Here is a 26,530-nt window from a genome sequence, read left to right on the forward strand (position 1 = left end):
TTGGGGAAAATGTGCCTTAGCTAAAGACACGAGCAGATGACTAAGGAATGACACAGAGTCAGGTACCCACCTGTCCCTTGGCCTGCGTTTGAATTCTGTGGTTGAGGAGTGGGGCTCTGAAGCCAAAAGAACTATTTTCATTAGAAAGTCACTCTGGGCATAAACAACATCTAATAGGGGGTCAGGGAAGCAGGACAAGGATTTGAGGGAGGGCTATGATCCTAACTCTTCCTAAACTCAGCACCCCCCATTACTATAATAGTAAACGGGGTACTTTTATAAGAAACATATATATTATTATAAATATCATATAAATTGTGTGATTGTAAATTACTGTATATGTATATTTTGGACTTGAAATAAATGAAATCACACAGTATTTCACTTTTTGTGTCAGATTTCTTTCATTCAGTGTAATGTCTGTGTGTGTGGTATTACTGTGTCCCATTCCATTTGATGAATAAACAACAGTTTATACATTCTCCTGTTAATGGGCATTTGGGTTAGTCTCAGTTTTGGGCTGTTATGAAAAAAGTGTCTGTGAATGTTTTTGTGTGTATCTTTTGCTGAGCCTATTATATTTTGAGGTGATTTTTGCTGGCCCCAAGAACATCTATTGATTTTATTGTGCTTATTTAGCATTTGCCCATCTTACTAAATTCTAATAGCTTTTCGGCTCATTTTTCTTGAAATACATTTGTAACAGATAGAGAGCTTTTTGCCTCAAGTAACAGAAAACCCAGCCCAAATTAGATTAAGTTCCTAAAAGTATGCATACACATGTATGTGTATATATATATATATGTTTGCCCCTAAAACTTCACAGTCCAGGGTGCACTTCAGGCAAGCTGTGATCCAGAGGACAGGGTATCATTAGGGCCCATCTCCATTTCTCTGGATTTCTCTTGGGACTGCCCTCCATTATGTGCCGCTTTTATCCTAATCCTGGTTCCTCCTCATTGTGACAATCTCTACAGCAGTTTCAGGACTCAGGGCCTCCACACCATCCAGAGGAAGATCATGCTTTTTGGGGAACATCTATCAAGAGCAAAGGGACTTCTTTTCCCAAGTTACTTGTCACTATTACTTCATATCTCATTGATCCAAATTCGGTAACATGCCCATCTCTGAGCCAGTCAAATTGTGTGATCTATAGGATAGCATGCCCTGATTGGCTAACCTAATCAGGGACCACCCCTATCATTAAGGGAGGGATCAATCCCACCAAACCACATGACTGCCGCACAGCAGGGTAGGGCTGAGTGCCTGAAGGGAATAATGGGGAACTTTTGGTTGAAATGGATGCTAGGGAAGCAACCACAAAATGTTTATTATGATAATTACAATGATGTTGCCTATAATGATCATTTATTATCTCATCCTGATAGTAATATTTTTTTAGTTCTGTCTTCTGTCTCAACACGTTGGCTATGCATAGAGTCTTTTAAGATTACATGGAATGATGAAAATGGTTTTAAGCTTTTTGAGATGCTTTAGGAGAGATGTTTATGAAATTAGAGGAGCAGAGTAAGGACTAAGAAGCAAATGTTTCTTAATATCTGATGTGTGATGCCTGAGAACAGTCTGATGGCCAAGGATCTAGAACTAAAGAGATCAAGCCAAGAAATGGTTGAGATGGACTTGGCAATGTGAAAAAGCACATTTAATTTTCTATTGCTGTGTGACAAATTACCAAAAAAGTAATGGCTTAAAATAATACAAATTTGTTATCTCAGTTTTTGTAGGTCAGAAGTCCAGGCATGCATTGGCTGGGTTCTCTGTGGGCCTCAAAGGCCTAAAATCAAAGTGTCAGTGGGGCTGCATTCTGGTTTGGGGGTCCTCCTGCAAGCTCATTCAGGTTGTTGGCATAATTAAAATAACATTTATTATTGAATGAATGGTCTGACTGCTCATCTTAGAGTAAATCATTTAAGCCTCGCAACAATCCAATGAGGTGTTATGGTTATTTTTCCATTTTGTAGTTTGAAAAGCAAGAGAGAAGGCTTAGTGGCAGAGTTAGGATTGGAACCCAGTACTCTGCCACCACCCTTCAATATTGACAACATCAGTTCCAATCCCACAGCAGGATTTCCATCAGCAAATAGCCTCTAGGTGTCAGGGAGGGAGAGATGTTCTAGGTGAGCTGGGTCCCAGAGCCTCCTTAACTAACATAGTGAAGTGTTACTTGGTAGATGTTCAATAAGTTTCCTATCCTTTCCTTTTTGATCTACATTTAGTTCATGGTATGCCTCATAGACTTTAAAGAACTTTCTTCATAGTAGAATTCTTGCATTAGTCAATATATTTGACTGTAGTCTCCAGGAAAACTTGGTGGGCTTTTTTAGTGAAAATTGAGTAATTTAAGCTCCTATGAGAAGTAAGAGTGATCATGGTTAGAAGATAGCTTTCTTTTAGCTGTGTGACCTTGGATAAGTGACCTAGCCTTTCTGAGCTTCAGTTTCCAGGATAATGGAAATGATGGTAATGTGTAGATAAGGTATATGAAGTGCTTGATCTAGTTATGGAACATAATAAATGACTCCAAAGAGCTTACCCGATATCATCTTATTTAACCCTCAAAACAACCTTGTTAAACTGGGATTAGGATTATGATTATTGCCTGTATTTTACAGGTGAGGCCCTGAGGCTCTGACAGTTTCTGTGTTCCCCATGACACCGTGGCACTCAGCAATAGTTATTGATTATCTGTCAAGTTTCTTTTTTCTTACACTTTGCCGTACACAGTGGGATGGAGTTCCATAAATGTCTTGGCACCTTGACAGTGTATCTTGATAAAATATTAATAACCTCTGCAAAATATTCAGACATTAGAAAAATAAGATGATATAATAGATTCAGTGGACTTTAATGTTTTTCTTTTGTGGAAGTCCCTTAATCAAATTGGAATTAAGTATGTGTGCAAAGGTTTAGCTATAGGATATTCATCATAGCTTGTTTGTATAACCCAAATTGTGGAAATGAGCTAAATGTTCAACAATAGAGACTAATTAGATTAATTGTAGTATTTTCACACAATGAAATACTATGCTATATCAGAAGAGAAAAATACAATCATATATTTAGCTACATGGAAAAAATGTTAATATAATGTGTGATGAAGCAGGTTATAATTCATTAAGTAAGAATCCATCTCATAAAAAGAAAATATATGTTTGCAAAAATAGCACATATATATAATATATGTATGTATGTGCATAAGAAAACATCTGGAAAGATGTAACCAAAATTGTCACCGATGGTTGTCTCAGTTAGAATGGAGAAGTATTATGGATAATTTGAATTTTCTATTTTCTTGTGTGTGTTTAAGGAAGTTTCTTTATTTTCTGATCTTTACTCGATGTATAATAAATTTTGGTTACTAAATAAAAGAGAAGAAAAATAAAAATGTTTAATATGTCCATGTGTGCTAACACTGTTTAAATATTTCAGGTGATAGTGAAGACAAGAACAGAATATCAGCCTGAACAGAAGAACAAAGGGAAGTTCCGGGTGCCGAAAATTGCTGAATTTACGGTCAGTTTCTTGATGGTATAACAGAAAGAGAGAAGGGAAAGCTGGCCTCAGTCAGTTCCACGCACCTCATGCTAGTGGAGCAGGTACTACTGGAGGGCTGAAAATGACTTTGGCTATTTTTAGAGGATTTCTTGAGGCCACACTGTCTGGGTCATTGAGTCTAATCAAATAACAAAATCTCTGCTCTTGAGGACTGACTACTTATTCTTTCTTCTGCTCCAGAATGTTCAGGTAATTTGGTAATTGATAAATGTGTCTCATTTTTTCTTTTTCCTCCTGACCCCATCTCCCTGCCTTTCCATCACAATCTCCAGGAAATATGATGGAAATGTATAAAGAAGCTGAAATTTTAGTCAGTGGTTGGTTGCAACAAAATATAGAAAAGACAAAGGAGAGAAAGGCTGACTTCTTAGTGTTAAAAGCCAAGTGTGTGACTTTCTGTTTCTTGGTGGAGATGGCAGTAGGAGGACTGGTAAATATTTATCACTCTAATGAATTGCCTGAAGGACCCATGAAGCATGCTCCACGAGGATGCAAGGAGGACCTTCAGGGAAGTATCCTGGGGAAGTCATTTCAGACTTCAGGTGGTTGAAGAAAATGCAGCTTGTGCAAAGGTCCTGAGGCTGGCCCCAATGCTGAATAGGAATAAGGGCAGTGAGGGCTGGGCTCTAGGAGGAGAATGGGGAGCAGACAGAGATGAGGAAGGAGAAGTGCACAGAGGCAGAAAATTCCAGGCTTTGTAGGCTGTATGGAGAAATTTATGTTTTATGCTAGAAGTATAAAGGAAGCCTCTGAAGGACTTTAAGAAGGGGAGTAACAAGATTTGAGTTTTGACAAAGGCACACTAGTTTTTATGTGGCTGATGGACTATAGTGGGCTACTGCTATCATCCAAGTGAAAAATAGTGGCTCAAACGAGGATGGTGAGTAGATAGATGTGGGCAGACCTAAAAGATATTTAGGGGACAATTATCAACAATGGGGGCAGAAGGACAAGTAGTTCTGTGTATGGATACTGCAGCAGTCTGGTGAGGCTTGAGCCCTGTTTCTACTTTATAGTAGCCATATGGCCACAAGCAAGTCAGTAAACTTCATTTGTCAAATGGAAATAATCAAATGGAGGGTTGTTATCAGGGTGAAGTACAGAATACATGCAAAGCATTGGATTTGTACATGATAAATACACAATTAGCATAGTGGTTTTGTGTCAACTGTGACTTGGGGCTTTGAAAGTGAAAACAGCCCTTGCTTGGTTATCTAAGAATTGGAGTGTGTACTTGGATAAACACATTGGTCTATTTCTATCCCTCACTTTCTCCCTGCTAAATCTGTGCTAGAGCAGCTGGGTGTGTGATCCTGGGATGGAATGTGGCACCTCCTTGTGCATCCACAGGAATGTGGGACTTCCCTAGTTGCTGACCCTTTCTTGGAGAACAGGGATTGCTCTTATTTTTGGCTGTAGCTTCAGTGTCTGGCTCACAGCATGGTCCCAGTGAACCTGGCCTGAACTGTGTGCAGGAACAAGCAAGAATAAGCATGCAGTTTCAAGGGGAGGGCATGGTATCTTGGTATATAATGTATGTGCACAGGGCCAGGCAGGAAAGTTGACCTGTCCTCCAGGCAGCAGAGATCATCACAAATTCCTAGATTCATGTATAAGAATGCAGTGTTTTTTAAATAAAATCAAAGTATTGGAAACAATGCTAGATTTTTAACAGCTTTGTCAGACTATTTTAACAGTTTCTTAAGAATCACTTTTTTTTCCCCGAAAGTAATTAGTTTACTCTGAATTACGGGCTTATGAGATATTTCATCTTCTTTTTACTTCCCTGTGCTTTCCAAATTTTATATGACCATGTATTGTTTCAATAATCAGAAAAAATTAGAAAACAGAAAAATTAGAATTATTTTAAAAATTTACTCTTCTTACCAAATAGAGTGTTACAAGTTTTTTAAAATTAATTAATTAATTTTGTTGTCATTAATCTACAATTACATGAAGAACATTACGTTCACTAGGGTCCCCCCTTCACCAAATCCCCCCCACAAGCCCCATCACAGTACTGTCCATCAGCGTAAGAGTGTTACAAGTTTTTGATGGAATTATTCCTTATGTAGCAGTCATTTAAAAATGATGGTTAGGAAGGCATGTAATAATTTTGGTAAATACTTCAGAGAGAAGGTTGAGAGAAAAAAAGCAGAGATTAAAATTGTATGTTTTCTAGGACTGGAACTATGAAAACACCCTCAAGTCTACAGAGGTAAAAACACATGGAAAGAATGTATCAGAATGACATCTGTGGCCCTGTTATCAGTGGTGGTGTTGGACAGGTTTTTCTTTTTCCTTTTATTTGGCAACTTTTGGTGATGTTGCTAGTTAATCATATTTAATGCCTACAAGCGCCTGAGAGACTGATACAACCCTCCATTTCCTGGAGGGGAACTATGGCTCAGAGCAACAATGTGATGTGCTCACCCAGCTAGCAAGTGGCGGAGTCAGTGCTCAGAGCTGGGCCTGGCCGGCCTTTCTGTTCTCTCTGCCTGCAGTAAGTAATAGCAAGTTCAGTTATCACGGACGTGAGTCAGCTCAGAGCAAAGGAGTGACTCAGTTAGGGTCTGGGCCTGCGGAAACCCCCCACGCAGCTTGACTCAGTTCATCCTGGGGGTCAGCAAGGAGGGTGTTGGGGTTTGACGGTGGCAGCCCTTTTCCACAGCGTTAAGTATGGGTGGTGGGTCCTGCGGATTAGAACAAAATGGAAGGAATGGAACAAAGTTGTTTATGTAAAGCTGTGAACATTCGTTAGCCTCTTCTGCTTTCTTCAGTAGAGCTTCCTCTGGGCCCCGCGGAGGATGCATCTGCCAGGTGGGGGTGGACCCAAGAGACTATGGAGGAGGCAGTGGCAGCAATTAAGAAGAGTCTGTCACCTGCAGTAGGGCTTGGGGCCAAGGGGGGCTGTTGTGGAGGTGGAATTCACAAGATTTGTTCCTGGTGGGAGGAAAGGATGGTGGAGGTTCCTTGGTGTTTGGCTTGGCTGACTGGCCCAAGGGATGCTATTCACTGGAGCAGTAGGCTGAGAGACCCTGGCTTGGGGAGACCCACTGAGTGTGTGGCGCCTGTGGGGTATGGACTGTGAATGGTGGTTTGGCTGCCCTTGGATGTTACCTGTCTGGAGCTCAGGATAGGGATTCGGGCTGGAGAACCAGGGCTGGAAATCAGTTAGTCTTAAAGAGCATGGTGCTGGTAAACAGTGCCCGGGACACCCCTCCAGGATACTGCTCAAAGCAGAGGTGACCACGGGGATGGCAAATATGCATCTGTCCCTCTTTCTAATACCTTCACAAAAGTGGAACCTTATGACTTCACATTTCAAATTGACCTGGAGAGAGCAGCTCATAGCAATTACACTGTGAAAGAGAATGAGAGGAGAAAGGGATGGGGAGAGATGAATTGAGAAAGATTCGCTGAATGAATCAGATGGAATTTTTGTCTTTCCTAAAAGCAAGAAGGCTATTGGAGTCATTGTGAGGGGCCACACAAAGATACTTCTTTGAAAGATCATTCATCAGGCTTATTTGAGAAGATGAGAACACTCACAGAGAAGCCTTTCTTTCTTAGTCCTGGGGCTGCAGTTCTTCTAAAGCTGATTGTGTCATGGAAGTGCTATGGCGGGAGCTGGTGGAATGGAGGATTCTGGTGCCTGGAGGGAGCTGGTGGTAATGGAGGAACTGGTGGAATGAAGGGAGCTGGTGGGATAGAAGGACCTAGTGGTATTAAAGGTGCTGGTGGAATGGTATGGAAGCAGCTGGTGGGATGGAGGGAAAACTGGTGGAAAGGAGGGAGCTGGTGGGATAAAAGGACGTGGTGGTATTAAAGGTGCTGGTGGAATGGTTTGGAAGCAGCTGGTGGAATAAAGGGAGCCGGTGGAATGGAGGCTTCTGGTGCATCTGGCCAAGCTGTCAGATCTGGTTTCTCGGGCTTGTGTGAAAGGAGCTCGTTGTTGCATTTTGAGTCCTTGTGTTAAGGTGGTGAGAGGTGATCTGGAGAACTTCTGGGCTTTGGGGCTAGACTCAGCTGCACAACTCAGACATATCCCTGTCACCTCTTAGCTTCATGACCTGGGAAAGTCCTGTCACCTCCTTGAGGTCCTCATACCTCAGTAATAAACCAGGACACCATCTTGATGTAACAAATAGCGGAAGTCCTTGACACACTGTAGGACTTGAATGATCATTTTATTTTCTTCTTGTTAAGATCTCACTTCTTTCTCCTGGGTTCTTAGCTTCCTGTCTAATTATCCAGCCTTTGTGTGTGATTTGAGATGGATCTAGGCCTCCCTTTCCTGGCTTTTTCCCCTGGGAATTTGGCTGGGAAAAGCTGGAGGAACTGCTCAAAGAGTAGTCAGTTCAGTGTTAGGATTCATAGGTGGCCTCTGGCTCTCTATGGTGACCTCTGGAACCATCCTTTGCCTGCTGGGATGTTAGTCACTATTTTTTTTGGAAGGCTATTTCTCAACATATCAGTTACAAGAAGAACAATCCTAGTATCTATTAAAAATGCTTCTTTATTTATATATTAAAGTATTTCAATTATTAAAAGTTTTTAATAACTATTATTTATTTAAAATAATCCTAGTATCTGTTAAAAACCCACTTTCAGCTTAACAATAGCTTTGTGTTCTAGGTACTCTCATTATTATACTCATTTTACAGACGAGGAAGCTGATCATCAGGGAAATCATCAGGGACATGTCAGAACAAAATAAGTTTCTCTGACTCCATATCTCACTCTCTGCCACACACTGATCGCCCTGCCACTGTCCTCACCATTCAATGGCCTGTCTGCCTTTTCTCCTTCCTTCCTGTTATTTCTCCTCTTTCTCCTTTGTCTTTATAAATGTCTGCTCTGGTCTCAGCTGAATGCGTGTTGCTGGGAGACACAAAAGCTGCATAAAACAGAACTCTTGCCCTGAGTTTGCAAATGTGTGGATTAGAGGAGAACATTCCAACTAACTCAGCTGGACTGTCCCTGTAGGGTCAGCTCCCCTGGGGTGCCTCCCCTGATCCTCTCCGCTGGGCTCAGTGTCTCCTCTAGGCTCTGCAGGTCAGATGGGGGCCTCCAGTGCCACTGTATTGTTACTGGCTGCTCTGGCATCTGCAGCCTCCACAGCTCCTGATCCCTGGAGTGCAGGGTCACATCTGGCCATACGCATGCTCCCAGATCCCAGTGCCAGGTGTGGCACAACAGAGTGGGTGATGGGTATGTTGCAATGTGAGCCCCAATCTTTTGAGACTGCCTCCATATTCCTCCCTGACCACACATCCTGATTCAGGGCTCAGAAAATCTGACTCTGGTGGCTCTGGCCTGGGTGAACTCAGATTGGAGGGGGTCCAGGTACATGGGGAAAGACCTTGGCTATGCTGGTAGACCAGACCCAGAGCACAGTCAGTGGGGAGAAGCCAGAATGGGAGGGGCGCACTAGGGCAAAGGAACCAGGACTCACCATTCCTGTCTTTGGCAAATGGGCACATTAAAAAAAACAGAACTGGATTTGAGAGGGCTAGTCATTTTCAAAGAACTGGTGTCTGTGAGCTTTACTAAACACAAGTGACAACAACATATGATACCAAAATAAACAAAATTCCAGTTGAAACCTCAGGCCTAACATTATAGTGTGTTGAATTTCCACTGTTTCCTCCATTTGCTGATCCACTCAACTCCCTGGTCTCCTGCTGTGCTCCCAGCCTGTGACTGGTGCCTTCTGTGTAGTATCCCACTGAATCCTCCTAGCAAACTGGGCTGGGAGCTTATCACCTCACTTACAGGTGAGGAAACAGACTCAGAGATTTTCCCAAGTTCTACATGCCGGAGACTGTGGAGGGGGGATGCACTCCCAGGCCCTAAGCAGCATGCTACAGCAGGCTGGATGTGAGGGGTGGGGACAGCTGTTTGCAGGAAGCTGCCGCAGCGGAAGGGAAGCCTGCCACGAGTGGGTAGCCTCTGGAGGTGCTACCATGCCTGTTTACCTGCAGTAGTTTCTTTCCTTCTATGCAGTCAAGCAGAGACCTCAACTCTGCTCACGTGCCCCCTCACACCCACCCAGGAAGAGAAGCAGTGAAGTGCCAGGACAAGCCAGGTTGGGAGGGTGCCACATCTAACCCTCCACAGAGTCCAGGCCTCTCTCCTTCCTGAACGTGCCTAGTGACTGTTTTCTTCTCTCTTCTCACTCATCACCTCCTGGCCCAGCCTCCTTTCTCTGTCTGCTCCTGCCCACTGCTCTCACTGCCCCAGACATAATCTCTTGGAGTGCATATCCCACAATGGCCTGGCCAGGCTTGAAAGCCTCCTGCACTTGCATTGCGCACCTGCCTCGCCCCACAGGTGCCTGACCTGCCCAAAGCACTGGCCCTTCCTCAGGATAACATACACCACATGCCCTGCCGTCTGTTCCCGCTGTCCCTTCCAGCTGGAGGCCTTTTCTCACCTTCACCACTGGCAACTCAGTTGGCTCCTTGCAGGGTCCTGCCTGCCCATGCAAAGTCTGTCCTTCCTCCTTGAGGTTTCTGCACTTGCTGTACAGCCCTCCATTCTAGCACCAGCTACACAGTGCTGGCACCATTCGGTTGCCTGCAGTGTCTTCCATTGACCTGTGGTCAGGATGGTGTCTTCTTCATCTTTGCACCCCAAAAGTCCAGCCAGTGCCTGGCCATCCTAGGCACCAAAAGGTGTCTTTAGTAACTGAATAAACAGGTGAAGGAGCAAACAAAAGAATCCCTCTGGCTGACTGAGAAACTTCACATTTGTCAATAACACCAGAGCTCTGGCTTCCTCTATTTTAATATCTTTATTTAAAATCAGGGCCCTATCTTTGCTTCTCAGCTTCTCATTGAGGGCAAATGTCTTCTTCCTGATGCTGCATTTCTGGGGAGGGGAGACCCCATTTGTAGCTTGGCCATTTGCTTCCACCAGTTTTTCATCAAAACCTCAGGGGTTGCCTTCCATTGGTAGGATTCTAATATTAGCTGACAGCAGCAAATGGAGATAAGACATTTTACTTTATTATCTGCTGTCTTGGTTTTATTGGTCCCCTTTTTTTTAAATTTTGAGGAACATTTTAGGTAAGTTATTAAAAACACTGCCTCCTGGGTTAGAAGTAGAGTCATTATCTGGCATGGAAAGAATTTGCATGTGAGTATTTGGACAAAGGCTATGACAGTATTTGATGTTTATCATTGCACTTCTGGCTAGGATTTTATTGAAAACCAGAATATAGATGCTGGCTTATGATTCTGGCTGGGTGCATTCTCCTGGCCTGATGGAATTATGCTATTAGAGTGATCTTCAGAATTATATGTTTTTATTGTTAATTGATAGCAAATGTCACCTATTATTATTATTTTTTAACAAAACTATCCCTGGTGCCATCTCAGGAGGATGTGCTCAGGTCTTGGATGAGGGACTGGGTGATTCAGTGACCACTCCAGAGCACACTGGGATGCTTTCATTGTCAGCTTCTCATTCTCACTGTTCAAACACTGGTAAATAAATACTGCAATAAAGCATGTCACTTGTTAATACATTTATTGTAGAAGAAGACGTCTAGAGTTTTAAAATATTCTTATTCCCATGGGACAATTACAGGGAAGAGTTGGGGCTAGCTCATACCCTCTCCCAAGAACCAGTTGTTACAAGTTTGCAGACCAGCTGTTAGATGGTTGGAAGCTTATAACCAATCGTGGTGGGAGTATTTACACCATGGAAATGGGCAAACACTACAAATCACACCCGTCCCCTCACAGAGCCCATTCACCAGCAGACTACTGCATGAAAGGCACTGGGAAAGAAGGGGAACACATACGGGGTTGAGGGTTAGACACTGTGGGTTTGTTTGAACTAAAGCAATTCATATCACTTTTTCAACCTGTGTTTCCCAATCTGTAAAATGGGATAACAATGTCTATATCATAGACAAAGTGAGACAGTATAAATTAACACAGTCCATGGTCGCTCGATAGACACAAGCTTCCTTTCATAATTACGTGATCGTTTCATTCCTGGGGATTAAGTCATCTGACTGTATAGGGTGCATCCAACACATAGGTTGGGTCCCATGAGAAGCCAAGCCTAGTTCCATCTCAGTGGGCCCTCCATCTCAACGGACATTAGCCTGGCGCAGTTGTTTCTCTTTGCTCATCCTTTCCATTGTGCCAGCTTTTGACCTTCCATCTCCATCCCACCCCCTTCTACCCATTATGAGAAATATCAGATTGGATCATCAGATTTTTTTTTATGATTCTTTTATGGCCCCCTACTTCCTACAGGCACCAGTGTGAAGTCCTTAGCATGGCCCTGCAACTTTTCCACAGGTGGTCCTTGCTGCTAGCTCCAGTCTGGCCGCCACAGACCTCTTGTACTCCCAGGGCTTCAGGCCGCTCATAGGGCTGCCCAGCTGCCATGCCTTCCCACATCTCCAGGTCTGTACCCATGCAGTTTTCTCGGCTTCTATTGCCATACCACATTTTCTGTCTTGTGACCCAGCTCAGATCTTACCTTCTCCGCAAACCTGTCCTTGATTCCGCAAGTCAGTTTCTCATCTGGGGGCCCCACAGTGCCAGCATTTCCCTTGGCTCTTGCACGTATCACTGCTCTGAGGCAGCATATTGGAGTCATTAGAGTTCTCCTGCCACCTGGCTGCTGAAGGTAGTACCAAATGTAGGGCTTCGTAAAATTTTCTCAAACACCATGTTGGGGGTAATAAAAGGAAGACATTTCATGGAAAGTAAATTAATATTTCAAAACTTATTTGTAATTAATTAATAACTTCCATTTTATTGAGCTCCTCTTTTGTGCCAGGTAGTTGGCTAGTCATTTTCCATTTTATCTTTACTGTAACTCATGAAGTAGGCATTGTTTCTGATGTACAGATGAGAAAACTGAGGATCAGAGAAGTTGGTTAAGATACTCGAGATCACAGAGCCAATAATGGTCAGAGTCAGGCTTTTCTAACCCAGAGGGGTATGTGTATGTCTGTGTGTTTTTGAGTGTATTTGCGTATATGCTCTTCTGTCTCTATCATATTCCAAGTTGGGAAACTGTACAATTGGGGAATTGGTTAACTTAAACTAAACTGAAAGTGGCCACTAGAATACTGAAATTTTGCTGTCTATCCCTGCTATTTGGCAAGTGTTAGGCTAATTTTGCTTTGGCTCTCTCTCTTTCTTTTCTTTTTATACACTGTTTGGCCAAGTCCTGAGATGCACTGATCCAAAAGGAAAAAACAGAAGCAAATATTTCCCAAGGGAAAAAATGCCATTTACTTCACTGCTTGTTATCTGGCTTACCTCACATTCCCATCACTTGGTGGGAGGGTTAATCTCCTGACTTTCTAGCTCTCTGGGCCTCTACTGCTGCAGTGCATGATTATATTAAATATGATTGTTAAAAAAAATGTATGATGTTTAAGCTCCTGGAACTGTCGGAGGAAGTCAGGCCCTAACAAAGTGACTTTATGTGCAGCTTGTCATGTCACCACCATGTTCTATAATTATAAGAAAACTGGTTGTCATAGCAACTGCTATATAGGCCGAGCTTCCTCCTAGAGATGCTGACAAGCTCCTCAGCTCTGTGAGCTGAGCATCTGCAATGGAATTTGGTTCTCTGAGAGGATTCAATTCTCACCTGGGTGATAATCATAAACTTGTTCTAATTTTCCACAACCTGAACTCAGTTTTATTAAGCAATCTGACAGGCCTGGGTTTGAATGCTGGTTCTAGAACTCATAGGCTGTGTGACCTTGGGCAAGTCACTTCACCTCCATGAGACTCAGTTTCCTCTTTTGTAAATGGATATACTAATGTCCTTCAGAGAGTTGTTGTAATTACTAATTTGTGATGTGCTTAGCAGAGAGCATCACACACAGTAGCCCCTTATGTATATTAGACATCTTTCCTTTAACCTGTTCACTGTGAACAAATGAAAAATACTCAATTAGAAAGGGTGGATGTTGTCATAATAACTTTTTATCATTATTATTAATTTGGTAGCATTTGTGGCTAGAAAACCAAGTTAGTCAATAGAAATTCTAAGATGAATCATGTATATCAGGGAGAGAAAGAGCTAGAGATAAGAAGAGAGGTGGGGAGAGAAAACAGAAATGAATATTTAGATAGATGAAAGAGACTTGAATTAGAATTCTTCCCTTTTTAAAATTGCATTTCTCTGAGGCCAAGGAAAAGATCTCTTATCTCTACAAAAATCTCTGAACTGAATAAGGAAACCTGGTTTCTGGTCTCAGTTTTTCCATCTGTAAAATGAGGAGGTTGGCTGGGATGACCCCCCAGTATCTAGAGACTGGAGTGTGGCTTCCCTTCTCCCACCTTTAGCCTGGCCTCTGCACTTGCACCTCCTTCACTGTTCTCTCATAGGCCTTTCCCCTCACCTACTTATTACAGGTCAGCTTTCTAGCTAATTGCCTGACCTGGTTGAATCTCCTTCAAGCTACCATAAGACATCGCTGTCAGCCTTTGTCAACACCTGCCACATCTCATGGGATCACCTATGAAACAATCAAACTGCGGACAGTCCTAAGACAAGGATTCCAACCCGTACCCTCCAGTGACCACACCTCCATCTTCATGGGACCACTTGACGGACACCCTACAGCCAATCTGAGTCCTCTTTGCCTCCACAGACAGCAAGCAACTAAAACCCATAACTGGGTGCCCTTCCTGTCCTAATCTCCACCATCCTGACAGTCAGCAAGCAGGGGGACCCAAATAACCACATTGTCCCTCACAAGCAGGAAGCAGCCAGAGTGGTCGCCGCCCCTCACCCCAGTGATTTGGGTTCCAACTGCTTGAGGGGGGAATGTTAAGCAGGAAAATACATATGAGTGGGATGGAAAGTGAAAAGGTCAGGAAGGTCCACCAAAAAGACCCAGAGTTAATCAATTAAAGCTCAGAAAACCAGGAGCAACTTGGCCTAGAATGTTTAAATATTCCCCAGATAAAGGAGGGTATCTCAACATAGCCCATGTCTTTATTGTGTTAATCATGCAGACCCAGCTTATTTTTTAACTTTACCCATATGCTGTTTTTTTCTCCTAATCAAGTAGTTTGCAACCAAGGCAACTAATTTAGCATGCAGGCCCAGCCATAAACATAGTAAAAGGCAGGAAGGATTCCATATTAAAGATTGCATTTTAATACCCAGGAAGTTGAGAAGATTCTTAACTTACTCTTTAGCAAACAGACAATAGCTCAGCCCACCTTGGGGGCTGGGCAGGCAGCCTGTCTGATATGCAACCAGACCAAGACACAGGTATCCCAGGGAGAAATCAGAGCAGGAAGTTCCTTGTGTTAAGTTAATTCTAAGTATTCAAAGACCACTTAGCAGGTCTGCATCCCCAGCCCTTAGTCATATTTCTGAAGAATCCTTAAAAGGGGGAACCCCCAACCTTTCAGGGTGTTCCTCTCTCTGAGGTCACCACACTTTCTAAGTGGGTAACCTTTTAATCTTAAACTTTCTCTCTCCAAACTTTCAGTGTGCCTCTCCTTGCTGAGGTGGCCTGTACTTTTTCTCTCTTTAAGAAACTTTAAATAAAACTTTTACTCTGCATAAATTAAAAAAACAACAAAAAAATAACAAAAAAAACTGGAGTGTGTTGTGTGTGTGTGTGTGTGTGTGTGTGGACTAGTAGTGTTCAGTGGGTAAAGAGGCAGGGATGCTGTCAGGCATCCTGTAATGTGCATGTTAGCCCACCCAACAAAAGAATTATCCTGCTTTGGTCTAGGATTTGACACCATGTTTATTGGTCTAAAAACAAGAATCATGCTACTGTAGCCTCACCAAGTCAGATTTGTTGAGTATTTAGTTTCTTATCCTAGCCATCTCCTAGAGATTTTAAATCTTAGAAAAATTAGTAAAAGCATAGACAAAAGACTTCTCAACATCCTAGAGGGCTTAAGAAAACATGATATGGCCTCAGGAGGTGGAAAAATAATATTCCTTTGAACTTTCTTTTCTCTTGGTACTGCATGGCTGTGAACAGACTGAATGTGATCATTTCATAGGCAAAGTAAAATGTACAGAATGCAATTTAGATCCATAAAAAGCATTATTATTTTTCTATAGAAGATAAAAAGTCTTGCATATATTTCAATTGTACCATCATTTCCCGTTTTAGTCTTTGATTTTGCAATTCTAAGTCATAGCTAGTGTGTGTCTCTTCTCAAAGTCATGTGTGATTACTTCTTTCTCCTGCTTAAAACCATTCTGGGGCTTCCTCTGGCCCTTAGGGTGAAATCTAAACTCCATATTCCATTGTACCTGGTCCTCAGAACTAGTCCCTTGCTCATCTCTTCAACCTCCTCACATTCTTGCTTCCACATCCCTCCCGCCAACTTAAATTACTTGTGGGAACCTAAACACTCTCTGTCCTATCTTACCCTATCAGATTAGCTGTTCCCTCTGCCTTGAATACTTATTCTCCTGTATGGTCTAGTGAATACCTATGCATCTTATAGGCCTGGTGCAAACATACCTCTTGGATGAAGCCTGTTCTAATAGCTGCACTCCCCCACCCCCCACCGCCATTGTCAGATGTGGAATTGGCCATTTCCTCCTCTGGGACCTTACTGGGGAGAGTCTGTCAACTTGACCTTCTTTGTGCATTTATTTCCTTATCTTCATTTTTTTACGGCTTTATGAAAGCTTGAGCTTTTAAAGACAGACACCGCTCCTGATTCAGTTCTATATCCTCTACGACTATTGACCCAGGGGCCTTGAAAACAATTGGCATCAGTAACTTTTCTTTTTAAATAAGAGTAACATATTACATGCACAGAATTACAACAGTATAGAAAGGCATAAACTGAAAAAGAAGTCTCCCTTATCTTCCTTTAAAACCCTTCTCACCCAAAATATCCATCGTCTAGGACTGAACTGTCCAGATTGGAAGCCTCTAGCCATTGTATGATTATGTACATTTAAATTAATCCAAATGAAATAAAATTAAAAATTTAATTCCTTAGTTGCACAAGCCATGTTTCAAGTTCTCAGTAGCACATGAGCCTAGTGGCAACCATAATGGATAGCTCAGAATTGTAGGGCATTTCCATCACTGCAGAAAGCTCTGTTAGTCAGCACAGGAACCATTTCTTATGTTCCCATCCAGATACATTTCTACATGCCAGCATATGTATGTATTTATGTAGGCATATACACATTTGATATTCTTTTTCATTTTCTTAAATAGGACAGTTTTACACACATCCTTCTGTACCTTGCCTTTTTTTTCTCTTAATATATGTCAGAGCTCTTCCCATGTCAGCACATTGAGATTCTTTTTGTTCTCGTTAATGACTATAGACTGAGGATTTTCATAATCTTTCCCAATTAGTCTCCTCATGTTGTTTAGCTTTCAGTCTTTGGCCACTAAAAAACCTGCTGTAGTGAACTTCCTAGTGTGCATGTTCACACACACACACACACACACACACACACACACACTTTTTATATATTTCACAAGTGTGTTTGTAGGGCACGAGAATCTTCATCTTAAAAGCTTTGCCAGAGAGTATGTGAATCTTCAGTTTTAATAAACTTTGCCAGATTATCTTCCAAAATTTTCCTACCAAGCTATACTTCCTCTACCATGCCTGTATGTTCTTCTCCACATTGCCATTTTTAATAATCTTAAGTTTTACCAATCTGATATAAAGAAAATGGTACCTGACCTTTGTTTACATTTGTTTGTCTTTCATAATCAATGAGATGGAGCCTCTTCTTGTGTACTAATTGACTGTTTGCCTTTTGCTCCCTTCTTGGAGGATGTCCTACGTGGCTTGACCACGTGTTCCTTCCTACTGAATTACATGGCCTCTTCCCAAAGCTAGGAACTTAGTCACTTTATATTTGACTCTATAAAAATCAAGGACTTCTCCCACCCTAAACTCATGTTTTCTTCTGGTATTTTTATAATTTCATTTTTTATGTTAAAATTTTGATCCATCTGGAACTTGTAAAGAGTAAGGTAGGAACCCACTTTACTTCTTTGCAAATGTCAGTTTGACAGTTGTGCAACCATTAGTTAATCCTTCTTCTTGCTGAGTTGACATACCACCTTTTTACATACTGCATTCCCATATGTATGTAAGTTTAATTCTATGCTCTCTTTTCTTCCATTGATCTGACAATTATTTGGTATCAAAAATTGAGGCAATACCAAAATGTCTCAATTATATAGTTTTATAATACATCTTACAACCTGTGTAAACTGTTTTCCCTCATTCTTTTTGCTATCTAGAAACTCCTCATTCATTCTTGCATGTTGGTTTTTCCAGATAAATATTAATATACTTTTTAGGTTCCAAAAGACTCCTGCTGCTTTTTGATTTGGGTTACATGAATTTATAGATTAATTTGAGGAAAAGCTACATGTTCAAAATATTGCATCTATGTAGAAATAAGATTTAGCTGTACATATTGTGAAGTCTTCTTTTGAGGCTGTCTGTGGAGCTTTAAAAAAAAATCTTTACAGCACTTATTAAATTTATTACTTTTTTTTTGATATTGGAAAAGGGATCTTTCTTCCATTATATTTTTGAACTGGTTATTATTTATACTTAATAAAAATGCTTTTGAATTTTGTACATTTGTTTACCACCATGCAGTTACCAGTTTCTCTTACTATTTCTAATAGTTTTTTGAAGATTTGATTCTTTGGATTTTCTACATATATGTTGTATCATCTGCCCATAATGCTAATATTGCTTCCATTTTCTGATATTTAGTTTTCTTATGTTATTTCCTCTTTGCAATTTTTAGACTCCTAATGTTATTTTCTTGCCTGATTTCATTGGTCAAAACTTTCAGATCTGCTGTTTCTAGGATTTCACCATTTATATTCTGATGGATTTTTCTTTCTCCCCAAGTGCCCTTTCTGTATTTATGGAGATGCTTGTATGGTTTGTCTTCTTTGAACTTCTTATGGTAAATTATTCTAATAGAATTTTAAATACTACTAATACTAAACCATTCTTACATGTCCTCATTTGTTCATGGTGCACCAGGGAACTCTGTTCGGTAATGTATGATTTAGAAATTTTGCTTTAATAATATCATGAGGTTGTGTTGAGTTTTTGTGTATGTGCTATCTTTGTCAGGTATGGTATTATTGTTATGCCACATTCAGTCAATAAGTATCTACAGAGTAGTCACTATGTCCCAAGCTTTGGGATAAGTGGTGTAGGTGATTCATGGAAGTACAAGACATGGCTCACAATTGTAATGTTCCCAGGATGCTGGCACACAGCTGAAACCTCCATTTATGTGAATTTGATTTGAAAGCAACACCATTTATCACTGAATATTAATAAAGCTTGGGGCTCTGTATTTACAGATTACCCTTTAGACACACATTAGTCATTCTTGGATTTAAACGACAACATCTCACTCCATCACACACTCTGCAGCCAATTGTCTTCCCTCTTTGTCTTGGTAGTGAGTCCCCTGCAGTTTCTGATGCTGGTCTGCGGAGTCGGGCTACAGTAGTCTGAGGTGGATGGAGTCCATCAGACCTGCTTTATTTACCTGCTCCCTATGAGACTGACTTCTCTTTAACTCACTGAGCTTTAGATTTTTATCTGTAAAATGGAGATTTAATCCTGTTTTCGTGATACTTAGATGAGATAACGTATGTAAAGCATCAAAACACAATTGATACCCGTAAACCTAAGTTTATCTTCTTGTTCTGGTATCTCCCAAAATACCTAGCTTAGTACTGGGCTATGAAGAAGACCCTCCCGGAATATTTGTTCAGTCTGGATTATTTTTAGAGCCCTTGATGGGTTTTCTTACCTCCCAGTTTCACCCTCTTCCCTTCAATTTCCATCCAAACTCTCAAAGTAATTTTTGAAACTCAAATGGAACCATGTCCATAAACAGCCGTTATCTCTCCAGTGCTCCCAATAAATTCTAGTCAGGCACCATGCTCCTGCTTGGTCGTCTCTTGTTTTCCTTTCCAGCTTCCATTTTCACTGTCATGTAACACCTCCATCTCTACTTTTGCACAGGCTATTCTCTCTGCCTGGCCACCTCTTACCCCTCTCCTTCCAGGCTGGCCTAGGAGCCCCCTTCCCTGATGCTATCTTCATTCCAGTACTTCTTACCTTGCCTTCTAAAGGTCTCGTTGCAGGGCAGAGACCACAGATATGTCATCCTTGCTTCCCATATGCCTGGACCTGGGCTTACCATGGACCAGGTGTTCCACCCATATCTGTTGTCAGCTGTGTGATTAGTCTTTAAGATACATGGTAAAATATGAATGAGATTTTCTACATTTCAGTTCTCAGAGGAATCCTGGAGAAATAGTTCCCTAAAACACAAAAATGAGGCCAGGAAAATCAATTGCATTTCTCAGCTACAGGAGATGTTGGGAAAGTATGACTTTTCTGAGCCTCCCAGGGCACAGCACTATAATGGGGAATTGGAGGCACCTTTCATTTTAACGTGGATTTCAAGTGGGTCTCAGGCTGGAACTTACCAAAGCATTCAGCCACCCACTGCTCAAGAAATTCAGGAGCAGGCGTGCTTGAAAAGCCCTGAGCTGCCTTGCAGAGCCTCTTTCTTCTTTTTAAGTAGCAATGAGCTGGCTGGGCTACCTTGCAATGATTTTACAGTTAAACACCCACACTCCAATATGCCTACTTCAATAAAGTGGAGGCAGGGGTGGAGAAGGCCAGAGGTAAGACAGGATGATGAATATTGATGGAGCATCTTCTGGGCTCCAGGCACTGGGCTTGCTGGATTTATCATCCCCTTTGATCTTCTTGCCCTATGATGGGGCATTATTGTAATCACTTCCTCTGTACAAAGGCAAAAGCAGTCAGAGAGAAATGACTTGCCAAAGACCACACACGTTAGATAGGAGCCATTTGTCCATCTTCTGAGCAATGAGTTTGTTTTATCTTCTGGATTCTGTGAATGTTATAATGCATCCAGTTCCAGTCTTTGGTCAGGCTTCTAGAAAACTTTAAGCCAATTTATTGCCTCCTGCTGCAAGTATGGGCACTGTTGTGACACCTGCCTCCAATTTATGCCCATCTTTGCTCCTTCCATTTACTTCATTACCATTTCCACATCTGTAAAATGGGGATAATAATAAAAATAGCTATCACAAAGGATTGTTGTGAAGACACAATGGAGAAACCACGTAAAGTGCCCAAGGCAGATCTTGGCACACTGTGAGTACTCACTGAATGTTAGTGATTACTAAATCATGGAGCCTGTACGCTGCCGTCAATCATTTTTAGAAAAAGATGGGTGTATTAAATATAAGATGAATAAAACTAGTTAGGAGGCATTTATTTACTTAGCACATATTTATCGAGCACCTACCGTAGTCAAGCCCTGGCCTGATGCAGGAGCTGCCAAGATGAATCCTCAAGGCTGGGGCCATCAAGGAGCAAACAGCAAAAGCAAAGGTCAAGCCAGCTTTCCCAGCCAGTTCCCACCATGGAACCTGTGCCAAGAACATTCTGCACTCTATCTTCCAACCTGCTTTATTGACCGTGTCTAGAAAGCAGCCCTGAACTGAATCTTCCCCCAGCCCCATGGCTTTCTGCATCCCTACCAAGGTCAGCTTTGCATACAGGAAACTGACCCTTCACTCTGGACATGATGCCCAACTCATCCTGCCAGGGCTGCTGGGAGAGAAGGCCAGAGGTCCCAGTTGAATAATCACTCAAACAGGGACATGGACTGTAGCCACTGCAGGGAGCTCAGTAGAGGGATGGTAATTTTATTAGGTTCTAAGCCCTTGCTTTAATGTTTTGTGGAGAGTTTCCTCTGTGGCCTTGCAGGCTAGCTGTGTGTGCAATCCTGTGTGTCTAGGGTGATTTGCTCATCTTTGTAGAGTCAGAACAGTTTATAAGGGACATGCACTTCTATTATTTGGAGCCAGGAAGAGTGAGTGAAAGGCAAGGGCCTGATTCTTGTCCCAGTAAAGTAATGGGAATGTTGATTATGGCTGTAACTCAACAGACCATTTTGATGAAATTAAGAGGTCTAGCCAAGCATTGACTATTTTAGTGACAGGAAGTCAAACAGTGGGCTCTATAGGTGACTGCTTGAGGGATGCATTTCAATAATAAGGGCAGTAATGATACCCAATATGCTGGGAGCTTTATATCCAGTGTATTCAAAAGTCCTCCCAATGTGCCACGTGGGTGGTGTTATGATTAATCCCATTTTTGCAGATGAGGAGGTTGGGGCTCAGAGGGTTGTTGTCACTTGCTTAAGGTCACGCAGCCAGTTAAAGGTGGAACAGACTAGATCCCAGGCCAGTCTGGTACCAGAGCCTGGCCCCTTCTCCCATCTCCCACCGCTTCCCTTTTAAACTTCTGTATCCCTGACTCTATAGACAAAAGTGAACTGCTACACCACATGTACCCTGAACACTTGGAAACCTTTTATTTTCTTAATAATAAATTAAAATCATGGTCCTGGCAGCAGTAAATAACCTTCTTGACCTATTGGCTCAAAGCCCATTTGCCTGCATACAGGACAGATTTGTAGCTACAGACACTTCCTTTGGAAAGAGCAAGACTTGTGTGGCATCTTAATTTACCAAGTTTCACTTTGTGCAAAATAACCCTGGTAAGATTTGTGATGGCCTGTGTTTCTGGACCGTTTTTACAAAACACTGCTGATTGCAGTGGAAATGCCAGGCCTCTCCTTGTCTGATAGCCTAGGCAGGAGGAAGGCCCAAGTGTGTTGAGCAAATGTTAGAAAGAAGAGGCTCAACCGTCGCCTGGCTGAGGGGCTCTGGAAGTGCCCTCAGTAAGACAGGAGTAATAGCTTCTTCATCAGACTGTCATTGTGTGGGCTCAAAAAAGCAATGGTGTCTGACTTGCAGTAAAAGCTCGGTAAATGTTAGGTCTTTCTTCTCCATATGCCCCAAATCCTTTGTCTGAAGAGGACAGTGCTGGGCTTCTTTGGAGCTGTTTTGTGGACACATGCTCCAGGCCCTTTTAATGCCCACCCTCCCTGTACAGTTAAGTGGTCATAGGTGCTCTCTGTGCCATCTGGGCTGGCTCTCCACCCAGCTCCAGACCAGACACACTGCCCACCTCACCTTGGACTTTGTCACCTCCCTCCTAGAACAGATCGGGGGCAAGTCCTAGTTCCAGCCTTTGCTGCCTATCTGACCCTGAACCAACCACTTTTTGGAACCTTATTGCCTATAAAGTAGGGTTTTAAAAGACTGACTTTACAGGGTTGTTGAAAGGTTTAAAATAACAAAAGAAAGCATAGTTTTGTGTCTGCTATCTCCAATTTGAAAAATAAGAAATTTCACTTAATGTTCAGAATCTCTGTCTTTTCTTGAAAAAGCACATCAGCCATATTAGGACCTCATTCCGGTCCCTGAGAACAACTGTCTGGGGCTGAGCAGCTGCTCTTCCGTGTAGATGGGGCATGTTCCCTCCAGTCCCTCTCATGCCCCATTGCCTCTCACCTGACCCTCTTCGCCCATTTATGTTGTGTGTCTGCTCCATGCTCACACACAGTGACCAGAAGGGTCAGCTTCTTTCCTCTTCTTAGTTTGCTTACATCTAGTTGCATTTGCTTACATCTCTATTTTGTATTTACTTTTGATTTGTTGGCTTATAAAGACCCTGTAAAGTAAGGCCTCAGCTTCTCCATCTTGTAAGAGGTTCACTGTCAAAGGTCTTAATATCTTCTGGTCCAAACTGAACAATGGCTTGAACTTTCAGAATGAAAAACACTTCATGAGGCCAGAGATTTATCTCCTACAAAAGCCGGTCCCCTAGACCCTCATTTCTTCTTTCTAATGATTATGCCAATAGCAAATTAAACTGGGAAATGAGTTATTGCTTTGGAATGTTCCAATTTAAATTGTGCTTTTTCTCTTTCAGGGGTTCCACAAATATTAATGAATTCCCAGCTCCAGCCAGGATCACACTCCTGTGCCACTCCCCTTCCCATGGGGAGTTTCCCCTTCTGGGTTCTGAAAGACAGTCCTGAATTATTGCTCATATAAAGTTTGAGGCCACAGATGTTTCATTTTCCTTTTCCCTTCAAAAGGCAATTTATTTAGTGGGGCCCTGGAGAATGGGCTTATTTAATGGGTTTTTGGGGGTTTCCATAGGGAGCTTACCAAGCAGTGTGATGATGCAATCTTTTTGGTTTGGGGATGGAGAGAACCTTTGTATCCCCAGTGGCCATACTGTTAGTGGCCATTCTAGAAGACGTGGGGGGAACAGAAAGCACACACAGCCTTTGGGATCACACCTGAGTTCAAATTCTGCTTCTCCATTCATTATGTGAGTTTACTTAGGCAAGTGACTTAACTTCTTTGAGTCTTACATTCTTTACTTATAAAATTGTATAAGATAAGACCTGGTGAGTTGGTTCCAAAAGTTATTAATAAGAAATAAAGTTAAAACAACTATAGCACACTTAATAATTCTTAATGTCCATCTTGATCTTTTACAATGAAATCAGCTTAGACCTGGGAGCACAGCCCCAAAGCAAGCCAACTCCCTTTCTAGGAATTGACCTCAACTGAGGAATTCAGTAGAATATGGGTGGTAAATAAAACAGATGCTCACTGTCCAGACCTGTCCTGCCTTTTTAGGGTCAGCATTTCTACCTAAGAGATAATGTCATGACAGAAATCCTTCTGATACATTCACTTAGAAGCCATTTACTGAATGTGCACTGTGTCAGACCAAAGCCAGACAAGTGATCTATAAGATTTCATGTCGCTTTTCAACCCTTCTAAGGAGCTAAGAATCATTGTAACTCCCATTTTATAGATGAAGAAACCAAGGCTTAGAGATGTCACAGAACTTGTCCCAAGTCATGCAGGTAGTAGGAGGAGGGGCTGGAAGTGGAGAGTGTGTCTATTTCAGACTCTGCACTGGCTCCAAACCAGCTCCGGCCAGTAGTGGTGGCCATCTTCAGCCTCCTATAAATACTTCATAAAGCACAAAGGAAAGGATTTATTTTCTTCTGAGTAGGCCAAATAAACCAACAAAAATATTATGGATCTTTGTTTTGATCTCTCTGGTTATCTCCCAGTCATGGGTATGCTTGTGAGTCTAGATGAATCCAATATAGGAAAATAAATTCATTGGTATTGAGTAAATGCAGTCAGTTTGGCATGAAAAAAAAAATTTTAAAAGATGGGACCATGGCACAGGCCAAGGGAATATCATTTTAGATCCTTGATGCATGTTCATTCTCCCCAGATTCTTATCAAAATGATGAATGGGACAAACATCTCTGGGCACCAACTCTATACCAGGTGTGCTCAGCATTTTCACATTATGAAGTGGTCTTTCATCCTTACATCAGTGCTTCAAGGTAGTTATTTATGAACCCAATTTCCAGATGAGAAAGCTGAGGTCCAAGAAATGTGATAAGAGATCCAGGAGGTGGTGGGGTTGGAATCCAAATATGGGTGTTCCTGACTTCCAAGCCAAGGCTCTGGCTACCATCCCATTTCTCTCTCTTTATGGGGACAGAACAGACTGATTGAAACATACATAGCTGGTTGAGAGGACTTGGGCTTTGACTTGAAGGTGAAAATGGTGAGCACCTTGACTGGGCCAGGCGGCTGTGGGGCCAGCCCAGTCGCTCACATCTGTAGACCGGCAGGGGTTAGGAAGAGCTTTTGGTGCCAGAAGTCTCCCACTCTTTTCTTCTGAGGATGCCTGCCAAGGAGGTCTGCATACAGGGACAGGCCCCAAATGGCGAAGAACTGCTCTACTCACATGATAAGCACACAATAATGTGAAAGGCAGTTTCTCCTATGAGCGAAGGTGGGCAGGAGGCTCAGGGTGGAAAGCCCAAGTGAAACGCAAGCCTTTCACCCTGCTTTGCCCACTCTCATCCCAGGGAGGGATCTCGTGCTGCAGTTTGAGGAAAGGTGGTCCAAAGCATACTCACCATCGCCGTCAGTGGAAGGAAAGAGTGTGAAGTAGAAGGTGAGAGAGAGTATTTGTTCCCAATTCTAATGTCCAGGCTCACTCAGTGGTAACCTAGGTCAAGGTGCCACAGGGGAGGGAGGGATAGACCTGAAAAGAGGTGGCCCAGGCTCTTCACATGCAGGAAGAATAAGACCTTTACCCCGCCCTGATCCATGAGGCAAGAAATAAAATAAGATGTTCATGGGGCCTGGATTCTGCAGGGGAAGAAGGGAAAGGTTAAGGCCTGGAACCTGGTACCTGTCTTTAAGGCATGTAGTCGGTAGTATAGCATAGCCATTGTATGCCAGGCTCTGAAAAATAAGATCCTCAATGCCTCCACTTTAAGGGGAACCAAAGAAGAGGATAGCAAGGGGAGCTGTGTTGGAGGTCCCCAAGACTACCCCAGGTCATTGATTCACTAGAAGGACTCACAGGACTCTGTATATAGTGTACTGATGGCTATGCTTTATTACAGCAAAAGGACACACAGCACAGTCTGCGAAGGAGGAAGTGCCCAGGGCAAAGTCCAGACGAAACCAGGCACAAGCCTCCAAGGTCCTCTCCTAGTGGAGTCACCTGGGTGCACTTAATTCCCCCAGCAATGAGCTGAGCAAAACGCATGAGATGTTGTCTACCGAGGAACCCATTAGAGACTCAGTGCCTGGGGTTTTTACTGGGGGTTGGTCAGGTAACATGTGACCCCATGCCTAGCACGTACCTAAGTTCCAGATTCGCAGAAGGAAAGCAGGTGTTCAGCATAAACCATACTTTTTGTACAGTTTAAGTTCAGTGAACCACTCATTAATTCTGGGAATGGTGGGAACCTTCCCGAGATCCAAGTTTCTAGATGCCAGTCAAGGGCCAACCTTGCAAGCAGACCTTTCCAAGGGTAGGAGTCTCAGGCCTGCTTCACTAACTCTTTCCTGTGAAAATGCCTCCAAAGCTTCCCCCAGGTAAGGAGTGTGTATGTGTCTGTGTGTATGTGTGCAGGGCGGGAGTTATGA

The 26,530-nt window shown here is 42.4% G+C and overlaps 1 protein-coding gene across 1 annotated transcript in view; it reads left to right on the forward strand.

Moving 5' to 3' along the window:
* NSG2 (neuronal vesicle trafficking associated 2) overlaps positions 1-26,530 on the forward strand; it is a 54,690-nt gene that overhangs the window by 11,484 nt on the left and 16,676 nt on the right. Inside the window, exon 3 of the mRNA XM_036884822.2 lies at positions 3,451-3,534. Coding sequence (XP_036740717.1) covers positions 3,451-3,534 — 84 coding nt within the window. The remainder of the gene's footprint in view (positions 1-3,450; positions 3,535-26,530) is intronic.

Source organism: Manis pentadactyla, chromosome 2, assembly GCF_030020395.1.
Source record: "Manis pentadactyla isolate mManPen7 chromosome 2, mManPen7.hap1, whole genome shotgun sequence".
Lineage (NCBI taxonomy): Eukaryota > Metazoa > Chordata > Mammalia > Pholidota > Manidae > Manis > Manis pentadactyla.